This window comes from Vanessa cardui, chromosome 18 (genome assembly GCF_905220365.1).
Source record: "Vanessa cardui chromosome 18, ilVanCard2.1, whole genome shotgun sequence".
Classification (NCBI taxonomy): Eukaryota; Metazoa; Arthropoda; class Insecta; order Lepidoptera; family Nymphalidae; genus Vanessa; species Vanessa cardui.
Window position 1 is genome coordinate 3,693,204 of NC_061140.1, and position 13,833 is coordinate 3,707,036.

Sequence of the window (13,833 nt, forward strand, 5' to 3'; positions counted from 1 at the left end):
GAGGCTGATTGAAGATTTTTCACCTTTGGACTATGATGAGCAGCTGTTATCTGAGATTCGTCGTCGAACGCAGGGTCAGTCAGAATCTTGTTTAATTTTTATTGCGGTCATGATTAATTATTTTTCGAGACTTTCATATTCACTGCCAGAAAGGGATAAATTAAAGATTATACGTAAAAACCTACGTCCGTGTTTTACGCAAGCGCTAGCGCTGGAGAATATTGATAACTTGCAGCAACTTCGGGATAAATGTAAAATTTTAGAATTTACTTTTAAACAAGTAAAAGATTTTAGGGATCCACCAAAGATTGATGCTGATACTTTAGCTCCTGATTTAGGTTTCAAATATAGTAAATCTTTTAAAGTCGAGTTGATACGCGGCAAGAGTAAACCTGGTTTGTTTTGTTTTCGTTGTAGGGTTAAGGGACATGATTTGGGTACTTGTAAGTCTAAGGATATTGTCTGTTTTCGTTGTGGTACTAAGGGCATCACCGTTAAGTCCTGTCTTAATTGTAAATCTGCTGATCCGAAAAAACGGATAAGCCTTCTGTCAAGTCGTTCCGCTAACTTTGATCCTGACGATTGGCGGAAGTATTTAAAACGAATCTCACTTTTCTTTACTCATAGTGTAGCGGCTATGCAGCGTCCTCCGGATGACATTCGTCCTTATTTGTCGGTTTCTATTTTTGATGAACAGTTTTGTGGTTTATTAGATTCCGGTTCATCTATATCTATATTAGGGTCAAATTTAGGTCAATATTTTGTCGGTCAGGGTGTTCAGATGTATGACACATCTGATATTTCTTATATAGCTACGGCTAATGATGCACGATCCCGTGTGTCAGGTTATTTATTTTTACCGGTTACGCTGAAGTCTAAGACTAAAGTAATCAAATTTTATGTTGTCCCTAGTGTGACAACACCCTTAATTTTTGGGGTTAATTTTTGGCGTAGGTTTGGTTTAGCACCAAACTTATTTTTTGATGTAAGCTTTGATTCATCCGAAACGAATGTAGTTTCGGGAGTGAAGTTCTTACATCCCCTTGAGGATTTATCTTCTTCGCAAAGCGTAATTGCGAAGGAGGTGATTGGTAAGTTTGAGGAGGTTTCCTTCGAAAGGAAGGGCTTAGGTCGAACGGATGTTATAACACATTCGATCGATACGGGTGATACGGCACCCATTAAGCAACGTTATTATTGCTTATCTCCCGAACGTTTAAAAGAATTAAATCGTCAGCTTGACGAAATGTTAGAATTAGGTGTGGTGGAACCTAGTACAAGCGCTTGGAATAATCCAGTGCTATTGGCTCCTAAATCTAATGGAGAGTTTCGATTCTGCCTTGATAGTCGCAAACTCAACGCCATTAGCAAAGGAGATGCATATCCACTTCCCTATATTTCACAGATTTTAGATCAGCTTAAGGAAGCTAAGTATTTGTCTTCTATTGATCTTAAAGCTGCGTTTTGGCAAATTCCCCTAGATCCAAAATCTCGAGAAAAAACTGCGTTCACTGTCCCTGGACGAGGTCTTTTCCAGTTTGCTGTTATGTGCTTTGGTCTGAAAGATGCACCAGCTACCCAACAACGTTTGATGGATAAGTTATTTGGCCCAGAATTTGGTAATCGAGTTTTTGTATATCTTGATGATATAATTATTGTTAGTTCTACCTTTGAAGAACATATTTCTTTACTTGATAAGGTCCTGGATCGGCTTAAATCAGCTAGTCTGACTATTAATTTGGATAAATCTCACTTCTTTAGAAAAGAACTTAAATATCTTGGTTACATTGTAGATCAAAGGGGCTTACATACAGATCCCGCCAAAATTAAAGCTATAGTTGAATATCCTACTCCCACTAATCGCAAGGAAGTTAAAATGTTTTTAGGTACTGCATCCTACTATCGCAGGTTCATTAAAGACTTTAGTTCAATCGCAGCTCCTTTAAATGCTTTGACTAGTACCCGTAAAGATGCTCCTGCGTTTTCCTGGTCAGAGGAAGCTGAAAAAGCTTTTTTAGAACTTAAATCCTGTTTGGTGTCGGCTCCTGTTTTGGCATGCCCCGACTTTTCAAAGCCGTTCTCTGTCCATTGCGATGCTTCTAGCTATGGGATTGCTGGAACTCTTACCCAATTAAATGATGACGGTCAAGAGCATCCCGTTGCTTTTGCTAGCCGTTCGCTTATCAGAGCTGAACGAAATTATTCCGCTACGGAACGAGAAGCCCTCGCTGTCGTTTTCGCGGTTGAACACTTTCGTGCTTATCTGGAGGGGGGCCCGCAATTCAAGATCATAACTGATCATTCTAGTTTGAAGTGGTTTTTTAATTTGTCCAATCCTACCGGTCGTTTAGCACGATGGGGGTGCAGGTTATCTCCGTTTGATTTTATCATCGAACACCGTAAGGGTAAAGACAACGTAGTTCCGGATGCTTTGTCACGCTCGGTTCCGGTGGTTTCTGAAATAAAGTCTGACTTATCAGATCCCTGGTTTAACAGACTTTATACTAAGTGTAACCAATTTCCTCGTTCTTGCCCTAACTACGTCGTTGAGGGAGATAAGCTCTTTAAATATTCCAAAAACAAATTCGGGTTTACAAGTGAATTTGATTGGAAGGAAGTTGTACCTTTGAAGCAACGTGAACATCTGCTAAAGTCCAATCATTGTAGTGAGACTTCCCCCCACTTCGGTATTTTTAAAACGTATAAACGTTTATCTCTTCGTTACTATTGGCCGAATATGTATCAGGACGTTATTAAATTTGTTAGTAATTGTGATGTTTGTTCTGCACACAAGCATCCACAGACCTCGGTTCCTGGGTTAATGGGTAGTGAAAAGAATTGTTCCCGTCCTTTTGAAACCATCAGCATAGATCTAGTTGGTCCACTACCACGTTCCAGAGCTGGTTATACATTTTTACTGGTGATAGTTTGCTGTTTCAGTAAGTATTGTCTTGCTTTTTCTTTGCGTAGGGCTGTCGCTAAGTCTATTGTGTCTCGACTGGAGGAAGGTGTATTTTTGGTACATGGTATCCCGCGTACAGTGATTGTAGATAACGGTACTCAATTCACGGGTAGCGAGATGAAATCCTTGTTCAAAAAATATCAGATTCCAGAAATTCACTTTACACCTAAATATTGCCCCCAAGTAAATACTGTGGAGCGGTATAACCGTACTATCATTACGGCCATTTCTACGCTTGTTAAAGAGGATCATCGCTCTTGGGATTCTTTCGTGCCTAAGGTAGTGTTTGCAATGAATTCTGCGGTCAACGAAGCCACCCGCTTTTCTCCGTTTTTCTTGGTACACGGTAGGGAACCCGTCTCTTGCGGAAGCCTTTATAACAGAGGTTGTCCTTCTAAACAGGGTACTCCTTCTTTGGAGGCTTATGGTAGTGGATTAGGTGCGTTAGAAGGTATTTTTTCTAAGGTTAAGACAGCACTCTCTAAGGCCCATCATAGAAGCAGAATTTATTACAATAAATCTCGGCGACATTTAGAGTTCAACGTGGGAGACATTGTTTGGAAGAAAACCTTTCCTCTTAGTGACGCTACAAAATTTTTTACAGCTGGCTCCGAAATTCGAAAAGTGTCGGGTGGTACGTAAACTAAGCCCATTGGTTTACGAATTAGAAGATTTTAATAGTGGCAAACATTTAGGTAGTTGGCATATTAGAAACCTTAAAAAGTAAACTTATTTATTAAAGAACGTCCGGACAGCAGAGAGGAGAGAGGTGTGAAACATCAGTCCTGACAGTTGGTTTATTAAGGTACGATAGTGTCGTTAGGTATTGCAAAGTGTGAACGTCCGGACAGCAGAGAGGAGAGGGGTGAAACATCAGTCCTGACAGTCGGTTTATTAAGGTATGATAGTGTCGTTAGGTATTGCAAAGTGTGAACGTCCGGACAGCTGAGTTTATTGGTATGAAACATCAGTCCTGACAGTTGCTTTATTATGGTATGGATAGCAGTGTCTTTAGGTTTCGTTTGTGTTCGTTAGGCATCCTTTTATTCCTTTTCCTCACCCTAAAATCCTTATGGAGCGGTTGGTAACTCCTTAAATAAGCCTAAATACCCAGAGCGGATTGTAACTCTGTAAAAATAAGCCTTACGACTCAGAGCGGTTTGTGACTCTGTAAAAATAAGCCTTAAAACTATTCCTTCCCGTTTGGTGACCGTCCAGTATCAACTTTGTAATGGTGTTGTATCTGTTTGGCATCCTTTTATTCCTTATCCTCACCCTAAAATCCTTATGGAGCGGTTGGTAACTCCTTAAATAAGCCTTAATACTCAGAGCGGATTGTAACTCTGTAAAAATAAGCCTTACGACTCAGAGCGGATTGTAACTCTGTAAAAATAAGCCTTACGACTCAGAGCGGATTGTAACTCTGTAAAAATAAGCCTTAAAACTATTCCTTCACGTTTGGTGACCGTCCAGTATCAACTTTGTGATAGTGTTGTATCTGTTTGGCATCCTTTTATTCCTTTTCCTCACCCTAAAATCCTTATGGAGCGGTTGGTAACTCCCTTAAATAAGCCTTAATACTCAGAGCGGATTGTAACTCTGTAAAAATAAGCCTTACGACTCAGAGCGGTTTGTGACTCTGTAAAAATAAGCCTTAATACTATTCCTTGACGTTTTGTCACCTTCCAGTGTCCACTTCTGTGTTGGCGTGGCATCTGTTTGGTTTCCTAATATTCCTTTCCCATCCCATATTACCTAACAAGTGTTGTTGTTCGTCTGGTCAGTAGAAAGTCTTATGTGTGAGTACCATCAGTCCTGACGGTTGGTTTTATTAAGGTTTGTTATGTCTGTTGGTTTGTATATTTTTCTTGTATAGTGTGTTAAGGTTAAGACTGTTAACTTCTCGTGGGTTCGAATAGTTAATTAGTTATATTGTCTTCGCGAATTTTGGTGTCGTGATACTATTTTATAGAGGTTTATTATATTCTCTATTTAGTGGCATAGACTACTAGTAATTTTTTTTTAAGATTGCTTATGAGAAGCATTATTTTTATATTATCTGTGTTAGAGCAGATATTAGTTTTGTTCATGCGTCTGGTTACGCATGCAGCGAAGCTTTTGTTGAGCTTAAGCTTAGGTGGAGTTTGTCCTGCACATATTGTGGGAGCTCTGTTTGTTTTATTTGGTTGTAGCCGAATAAATGAGTTGTGGTGAGTAGTAGTTTTCTTAAGTTGGATCTTCCACTTTTTTTGTCATTTTATATTTCACATTTGAAATGTTATTTCAATTAATTATTTGTGTTGTTCGAGGTTCTGAGCTGGAGGGCCAGCTCGAATTTTTCTCGTTTATCCTCGCAAAATTCTTCCGGGAGGGGAGGTACTGTTACATTAAAAATTATTTTCATAATTTTAACTTTTTTTTATAATTATATAAAACGTCAAAAAAGTGTCAATTCGCTAAATTCCGTGCCATTGACCCATTTCCCAAGTAATGTATGGCGGTGTTGCTAGGTTACCGCTTCAACTTGGCATTTTCTAAAATTTTAATTAATAAAATATATTGCATTTATTTTAAAGGTGCATTAAAACAATTATTAAAATAAGATTTTAATCATCTAATTCGTTTGTTGAATTTTATTAAATGTCACTTCACATCGTTTCAGATTAATTTAATAGCTGTCTTCCAGTTTAAAGGTTAGTTCTTCGATGTAGGTGTCGGAGTCTAGTTATGATAAATTTACTTTGCCTCATATTTGGCTTTTCTTAATTTTAATAATTATTCCATAATTATTTCCTTGATTTTATTATGGATATAATTCCTTTTTCATTAAGGGTATTTTGGTAGTGATACTGGTCACACTCGTTAACCTTTCAAAGGTTCGTGAACTTTCGATTTCGTTCTTTTTGAATTTTGGAACTATCGGCTTCACACCGAATCCAAACTTTTAATTCGATATAGTGAATATATCGGTGAGTTATCTTAATAATTGAGTTTCTTAATTCAGTGCTTTAATAGCAGTCATCTTTTCAGAATTTATATTAACAATGAAGTTTTGAAGTTTGACAGAACTTTATATCATGTTTACCGACTCGTAAAAAATTGTAAGTCTTTAATTCTTGTTTTTGGTTAAATGCATTGGTTTACAATTCGAAAAGTCGTAGTCATGTGTAAATTGTGGTTTCCAGTGACCCTTTGAAATGGTTCTCCGGAGTTGAGATCGTCAATTTGTGTAAGCAGGACTTTGAACCTCCAGAAGGTAAATTCGTGCTTACATCTCTCGTTAAAGGTATTTATCATTTGCTTATTTGCTTAACTTATTGAACCTGTATATTTCGTATTACAGGAGGTTTTTTTTTTAATCGGATTTACCCACCACGTGGACTTCTTGAATGGAAATATTAAGAGTGAACAGCCCCAGGTTCCTGGTTGAGTGTGCCCAGATAGCGGCTGGTGCGACTCCAAGGACGGCAGGCCTGTTCCCAAAGCCGTTGTCGGTATCCACGTGTAGCTGGAAACTTTGGTGATGTACCCCCTTTCAATTATATTATAAATTTCGTTTACACCGGTCTGGCGAACGGTATATTCTTTCAAACCACATCAACTAATTTATTCGTCAGTGGCGCCTAATTTTCAACCTTATATTGAATTGCATTGAATTACATTGAATTTTCAAGCTTGCCTTTTATCCCAAGTGACCCACGCTGAGTCTAGCTGGCATAATTTTTATATAATAGTAATTATAAGAAGTAACATAAGTAACTAGTAAATTAAGTAATTGGTTGTTTATAATACTATGTTACTGTGCATTAAAAATTTTATAACCTAATATTGTTTCTTTATACCCAACCACGGGAAAGGTAACAAGCTTTTATACATTTAATTCTGATGATTCAAATGTACTTTTGTTACTTGAATAAAGCTAATTTGGGTTATAATATTTAATGATGGCAACATAGGTGTGGCCACTTACCCGCAAGGGCCAGTTGGTAGCGATATACGTGGCCGGCAGCTGCAACACAATCCACTGCTTCCTGCACTCGTTGTCGTCCACGAACTCCTTGTACTTGGCGCTGCTGTCGTACTCCAGCGGATGGTCTTGGCCGTTCTCTTGGAACGCGTCCGACGACGAATCGATTATGGGTATCTTCGTTCGACGGGTGAGATTATCTTCTAAATTAACGTATAATTTGTCGTCAGCTTGGAGGTATAGATGCCTTTGATTGCTCTGAAAGAATAAAATTCTCATTTATAATATTGAAAATGTCAACGAAAATATAACTAACATGGAACTTACACTGACGTAAAAACTAAGAATACATTGTGCGTATATGCACATAGGTATTAAAGTAAACAGTTAGGAAAGTTACATATTCTATGACTAAAATATTTCACATCTGTATATATCATATTCTTTGGCATATATCATGTATAAATGTCGAAGCATTGCATATGTAAAAGAGAGTGTCTATCAAGTGCGTCACAATCCGTATAATTGTACTGTCTCGTTAATAAATCGTGAACCAGTTAGTGACATTCATCACCCTCAACATCAGCCCAGCAACAACATTTTAAATTATCTATGTTTTTGTTACATAAAAAAATAGAATATATATATGTGTGTAGTATGAAAAATGGATCGAAGTAAATATTGTACTATATGTAGTTTGCTTTATGCCTTTATTAATATAGCGAATAGAATAAAATTATATTACCATGCAAGGATTGACGCTGAGCGGACTCTTCACGAAGTCCATCTGAATGAGATTTGATTTCGATTCTTCTTCGACTTTTACCATCCACAACTGGTAGCCTTCCGTCGCCCATTCCTGTACATTAACAATTCGTATAATTATGATAAATATGTCATAAAGAAAATTACTTTAAAATTGTTTCTGTTATTCATTCATATAATAAGTATCAAAAGTCAAATATTCATGAAACCTGGTTATAAGAATATTATGGAATAAAAAATAAATAAATAAAGTATTGCTAGCAACACAATTAAAATTTATTTTTGCATTCTGTTAACTTATCGTACATTTAAAACAAAAACAAAATTATTATTAAAAGAAGAGATGTGCTGAGTGATCGAATATCTTATAGTGATGATAATGGGTACTCGAAGACGCGTCACTACGCATAAGAAAAAAAATAATTACCCCATTCTAATGTTTTTTTTAATATTTTAAGTAGTTCTTAACGTTTGAACTTTATTTTTGAAAATATAATTTTATGTTTTATCTACCTATGCTAGTAGCTTTTCCAAGAAGTAAAAAATTAAAGTAAGTATATAAAATTTCTCACACTTTCTAAAAATGGAAGCTTTCCACCATTTTGTATATACAATATTTTTAAATTATACCTCAACTTGAAAATTTTAAATATTTTGATGGAAAATAATTTTCATGTTCCAACCCATGATCTCGTCGCGAGGGCGGTTCAACACGACATTAACTGCGAAGTTATTCACATTTGTATGATAACGTGTTCAGTTGACTATAAATGCGGGGAGGGCCGTACCATGCTGGAGACGACGAGCGGGTTGTGGCGCGCGAGGTCCTGGCTGAGGCCGTAGTCCCACGCCAGCGAGCACATGAGCAGCGCGCCGAACGTGCTCCACACCGACACGCCGCCGCGCTCCCAGCTCGCCGCCACCGCGCGCCCCTCGCCGCTCCACCTGCGCGGGGGAGGGGGGGGGCGCAACGTCACTAACCCGTATGCAGTTTAACGAGCAAATGTAATTGTCAGTTCCAGAGCCGAGCCGCGAGCCGGGGGGGGGGTCACAACGTCACTAACCCGTATCCCGTATGCAGTATAACGAGCAAATGTACTTGTCAGTTCCAGAACCGAGCCGCGCGCCGGGGGGGGTCACAACGTCACTAACCCGTATCCCGTATGCAGTATAACGAGCAAATGTACTTGTCAGTTCCAGAGCCGAGCCGCGAGCCGGGGGGGGGGGGCACACCGTCACTAACCCGTATCCCGTATGCAGCATAACGAGCAAATGTACTTGTCAGTTCCAGAGCCGAGCCGACATGGCCAGTCGTGTTAGAACGCGTCCATCTTAACCGATAACAACACTGAATATTCATATGCCCAATTTGTGTTTATAATTCATCTCATGGTCGATGAAGGAAAACATCGTGAGGAAACCTACATGTGTCTAATTTCGTAGAAATTCTGCCACATGTGTATTCCACCAAACCGCAGTTGAATAGCGTGGTGGCATATGTTCCAAACCTTCCCCTCAGAGTGAGAGGAGGCTTTAACCCAGCAGTGGGATATTTACAGGCTGTTGTTGTTGTTGTCTGTTCAAATTTAATAAAACCTCTTTTCTTAATATTTACTTAAACATAGTTGAAATTCAATTTAATTTCATTAGTCTTCTCAAGCTTGAGATGTTAAACTATTCATGCGCTTCGGTTAAGCCGTACCTCATACATTTAACGGGCCCCGGGTCCCCGGGGAAATCCTTGGAACTGAGGACCATCGTATGTGACAACTCTAAACCACCTGTCGCCTCGTCTATCGTGAAGACGTCAATCTGTGAACTATGAAATAAAATTATTTTATTATGAAAACACTCATTAAAAAACCAAAACATCTTCTTAATACTAAGATATATAAGATAAGATACTAAGACTTTTCAAATTTTAAAACCTTTATTGAATGTACATTAAGACTAAAGCCGGTAATTGTTTATTGGTAATTGAATCATAGTAAAAAAAATCATTTATTCCAAATCGGAAATCTATATATTTTAACAAACATATAGGTACAATATACGATTACAACTCTATCAACAACGATACAGCTGTTACACGATCGTATTTTTAATTTATTTGTGTATCGTTAACTAAATGATACAATATTCTGAGTAGTCTCTATCTAATTATTTATTTTCGTAAAAGTAGACCTATAAACACGTCATTAATTTGGGTATAATAAATAAGGGTACATATGATCGCATTGTACCTTTGTTATATATTATTACTTTTAAAAGAGATAATTCATTTCGAAGAACTGCGTTGTCTCTATATTTTTTTTTTTTTAAATGAAAGTGTACAAGTACTCACTTCTTTCTACCAATAGCGATGAGCCTGAATTTATGATTAACTCGTACGCACGTCGCATCGTCAATCCCCTGTGCCCAAATACCTTGTACTGCCTAGAAGGAAAATAATCATTAAATTTAGCGACATTTTAATGTAGCCAATAAAATATTAGTCGCAATAAAAATGTATGAAGTTTTTGTACACACTCTAGCGTAAATATTTATAATATATATATATGTATTTGTTTCAACACACACAAAGATAAATAAAAATATATGGCACTTTTTGTGTGTACTAGGTAACGTACAAATATCTTGATAAAAATGAAAATGTATAAAGTATACAACATGATAGCAAAACCTAGCAGGCTTTGTCTTGCCTGTATAAATATATTTTATTAATAAACATTTTTTTCTAGCTTGTAATCTGCAATGCTATGTGCCGGTCCGGGACAAATTTTCTTTTTAGAAAAATGCATAAATAAGGAAGAAGAAGAAAGATCAATTATTTGAAGTAATAAGAACAAGCCATTTAGTTTCACATAAAACTCTAGCTGTACTAGCAATATATTAACATATTGTATGTTCACTCTGTACATAGATTAAGATTCACACTACTTCCGAAGAAATAAAATTGTGCATCGGCTACATTGTCTGGTATTTACGAACATGGATGACCAATGACCATGGAGATCGTATATAATATAGGGTTGCTATTACTAAATACTATACAATAATTTATTTGAAATTCGATAAATTAAAAACCTTTATTTTCAGAATTAAAACACAATCAGGGGTTTTATCTACGATGTTTGTCCCGTTCACACTGCTTGCAAATATTGCTATTCTTAAAAATGTCATTGGCACTTATTGGTTCATAATAAAGATATTTTCTATCGCTGTCCTGCAATGTGTTGCAGTCATTTCGTGTAAAAGACGGATAAATATGTCACAGGAATATGCGGAAGCGCGCGCTTTTTCGAGTTAACTAATAAACGCGCGCGCATTTCAGGTTCCAGAATTTGCCGTCAGACGGGACCAACTAATTTTCTAAAAGGATCTAATGTTGATTATTACCAATGTGAGATGTCATATGTTGCATATCATATCGCCTACTGTAAGCAGTGGCGACAGTAGCCTACTAGCGGTAAATTTACAAATTTACCGCTAGTAGGCTATTCAACTTTTGCCGTCCCTTCTGACTTTTGAAATTCGATACGTTAGTTGAGTTCACAATCATATTGATTACATTTATTCTGAAATTGTAACTTTAAGGTTTGTGTTCTATCGTCCTAATTACATCAGCTTTTCCCGTTATTAGTATGATGATAAATTAGGTGATATGATATGATACCAAATTTGGGCTAAAATTGCCGCCGTTCTAAATCTGCCGCCCTAGGCTCCAGCCTACTTAGGCTATTGGTAAATACGTGTAAGGGTCGTTTTTATAGGACCGGATTACTTTTCCCACAAAATAAGGTTTTTGAAAGTAAAACACCATTCTTTTTTTTTGTAACAGATACACAATATTTTTTCTGAAGAACTATAGATAGCAATAGCATGTACATCTTACCGTTAAATCCGTCGATATACAGATCTAGGATAGTAAATTGGTTTAAAGATAAAGTCAAATATCCAAAGAAGATTATTTTATAATACATTATTCATTCGTAAACTATGTATTTACCAATCCAAATGAAAGGTTAATAATAGATTTTTTAAAATGAAATTCACTAAACAAATCAGTACAATATAAATAATACAGTAAAAATAATTAATAGTAGGATAGTTGTATTTGAGCTAATAGAAATGTGTCTTGGTGCATGCACATTACATACAGTATGTAAACCTTATTGTGCCTGAATAATTTCCAGTGGTGTCAGATTTTCCTACCCATGGAATTATAGAGAATGAAGTAATGGTGTAAACTTGTGAACTTATAATATGTCTGCAAAGCTAGTCTATGAGGTCAAAAACACTGAGAACACCATTGTATTTAAAATAATATTATAAATTTGAATTACATATTTAGTTTTACTAAAAAACACACATAACATTATTAAAAACATTATAAGGTTTTTTAATTATCTCTGTAGCAAATACTTACATTTGGATCAAACTTTAGATTTGGTGCTGTTAGATAGGCAGCTCTTCCATCATTCAGTGTTATGCCAAAACCACAAACAAGTGGGGAGTACTCAATATCATTAACATGTGTGTTGTCTTCTAATATTGGTTCCGCTGAAAATAAAATAGTGTTCATTTATTTATTATATGAATGTAAATATGAAATGTATTCATTTATTGTTATTTATTAACATAAATACTTCTTTATTGAATGAACATAAAATAAATTGAATTGTGATGAATAATAAGAACTATTGTTAAAATTATTAAGAGTTACCTTTAGACACTTGCTGATTTATAGAAAATGGTATTCGACCAAGATCAAGGCAGTAGTCTCTATTCTGTGTTCCGTCCCAGCGATATCGAAGTAAATGAGCTCTTGTTGTGCACACAAGAATTTCCGTTCCAGATATACAACACATCCTAGTTATTTGTCCATCCCACACAAGGATCTCCTTAAACTAAAAAAAAAATAATAATAATTCAATATTTTTATAATCCAAAATTAAATATGAATTGCATGTATGTAATATATTTAAATTTAAATAATAACATTTATTTTGTGTTTAAAATATAGAAATTTAAAGTTCTAAAACTCTTCATTTACAAAAAACTTACTAAGGTAATCTTCAAAGATGGTATAACTTCTTTAACAAATAATTCTGCAGAGTCCCTTCGAAGACTAGCTGTAGGTGGGTCACATTGCTGATATGCAGTATGGTCATTCTGTGATTCTACATTATATAAAATCAAATGCCCTTCTGAAGTCTGTAATAATTTAATTTAATAAATAAATATATTTTTATTTGAATTATAATTTTATAATTACATAGGAATGTTAAACACAAGCAATACTAAATAATTCCTTCACTTACAGAAACACATATCATAGATGAATCTGGTTTCCATTCCACACACACATTGACACCAAGTCTTTGTAGAGATTCTGCACTCCTCTTATGATACACTACAGGTACAGTTGGCTAGAATAAAGAAATAACACATTGTTTCATAACGAAATATATTACTTTTAACGAAAACCAGACGTTTTTCCAGTGATGATTGATATTTAGTGCATATTATATATTTTTTAATTGCATACCTTACAGAACCAGACGGCTAAACTTTCATCACATAAAGATGCAAACAGGACTTTATCTCGGTTCGACACTATTTGCTTAATTAACTGAGTATCTGTTCCTAAGTTTTTTAGAACTTTTGGCCATCCTATGGGAAAATACATCTTGAATTGTCATTGGATTCTAAGTGTTGTGGTTGGTAATTTACAAAATATTCAATAAATCTACGAAAATTCATTAACTCATATTAAAAGTTATTGTTATTTAAATATTAATAAATATTTATAATTTTTTTCCAAAATTCGTTTCATCTGTTTCGTCAACACTTTGTTAGTTTGACAATATGACTTTGACAACTATAACTTATAAGTAAAGATGACAATATTATTTATTGCAGCTCTATACACTATTAAAAAAAATCAACTTGAATATTGTCTAAAATAAATAAGAAACAATTTTATAACCATCTGAAAATTTACTTTCAGTTACGTCATATATTACTTTATTTAAAATGTAAGATTTCACATTGTGTTATATAAGAAACAGTCGATATTTCCTTATATTACTGATTGGTAAATTTGGTGATGTTAAACAATTGTATTTTGTTAATT

General features: G+C 35.6%; 1 protein-coding gene across 1 annotated transcript in view; it reads right to left on the reverse strand.

Moving 5' to 3' along the window:
* The window catches only part of LOC124537688 (guanine nucleotide exchange factor subunit Rich), a 44,132-nt gene extending 30,568 nt beyond the window's left edge, over positions 1–13,564 (reverse strand). Inside the window, exons 1-10 of the mRNA XM_047114615.1 lie at positions 13,246–13,564; positions 13,019–13,126; positions 12,762–12,911; positions 12,421–12,604; positions 12,124–12,257; positions 10,039–10,130; positions 9,397–9,513; positions 8,483–8,639; positions 7,675–7,788; positions 6,933–7,187 (exon numbers count right to left, since the gene is read on the reverse strand). Coding sequence (XP_046970571.1) covers positions 6,933–7,187; positions 7,675–7,788; positions 8,483–8,639; positions 9,397–9,513; positions 10,039–10,130; positions 12,124–12,257; positions 12,421–12,604; positions 12,762–12,911; positions 13,019–13,126; positions 13,246–13,386 — 1,452 coding nt within the window. The 5' untranslated portion in view covers positions 13,387–13,564. The remainder of the gene's footprint in view (positions 1–6,932; positions 7,188–7,674; positions 7,789–8,482; positions 8,640–9,396; positions 9,514–10,038; positions 10,131–12,123; positions 12,258–12,420; positions 12,605–12,761; positions 12,912–13,018; positions 13,127–13,245) is intronic.
* Between the last annotated feature and the right edge of the window lie 269 nt (positions 13,565–13,833).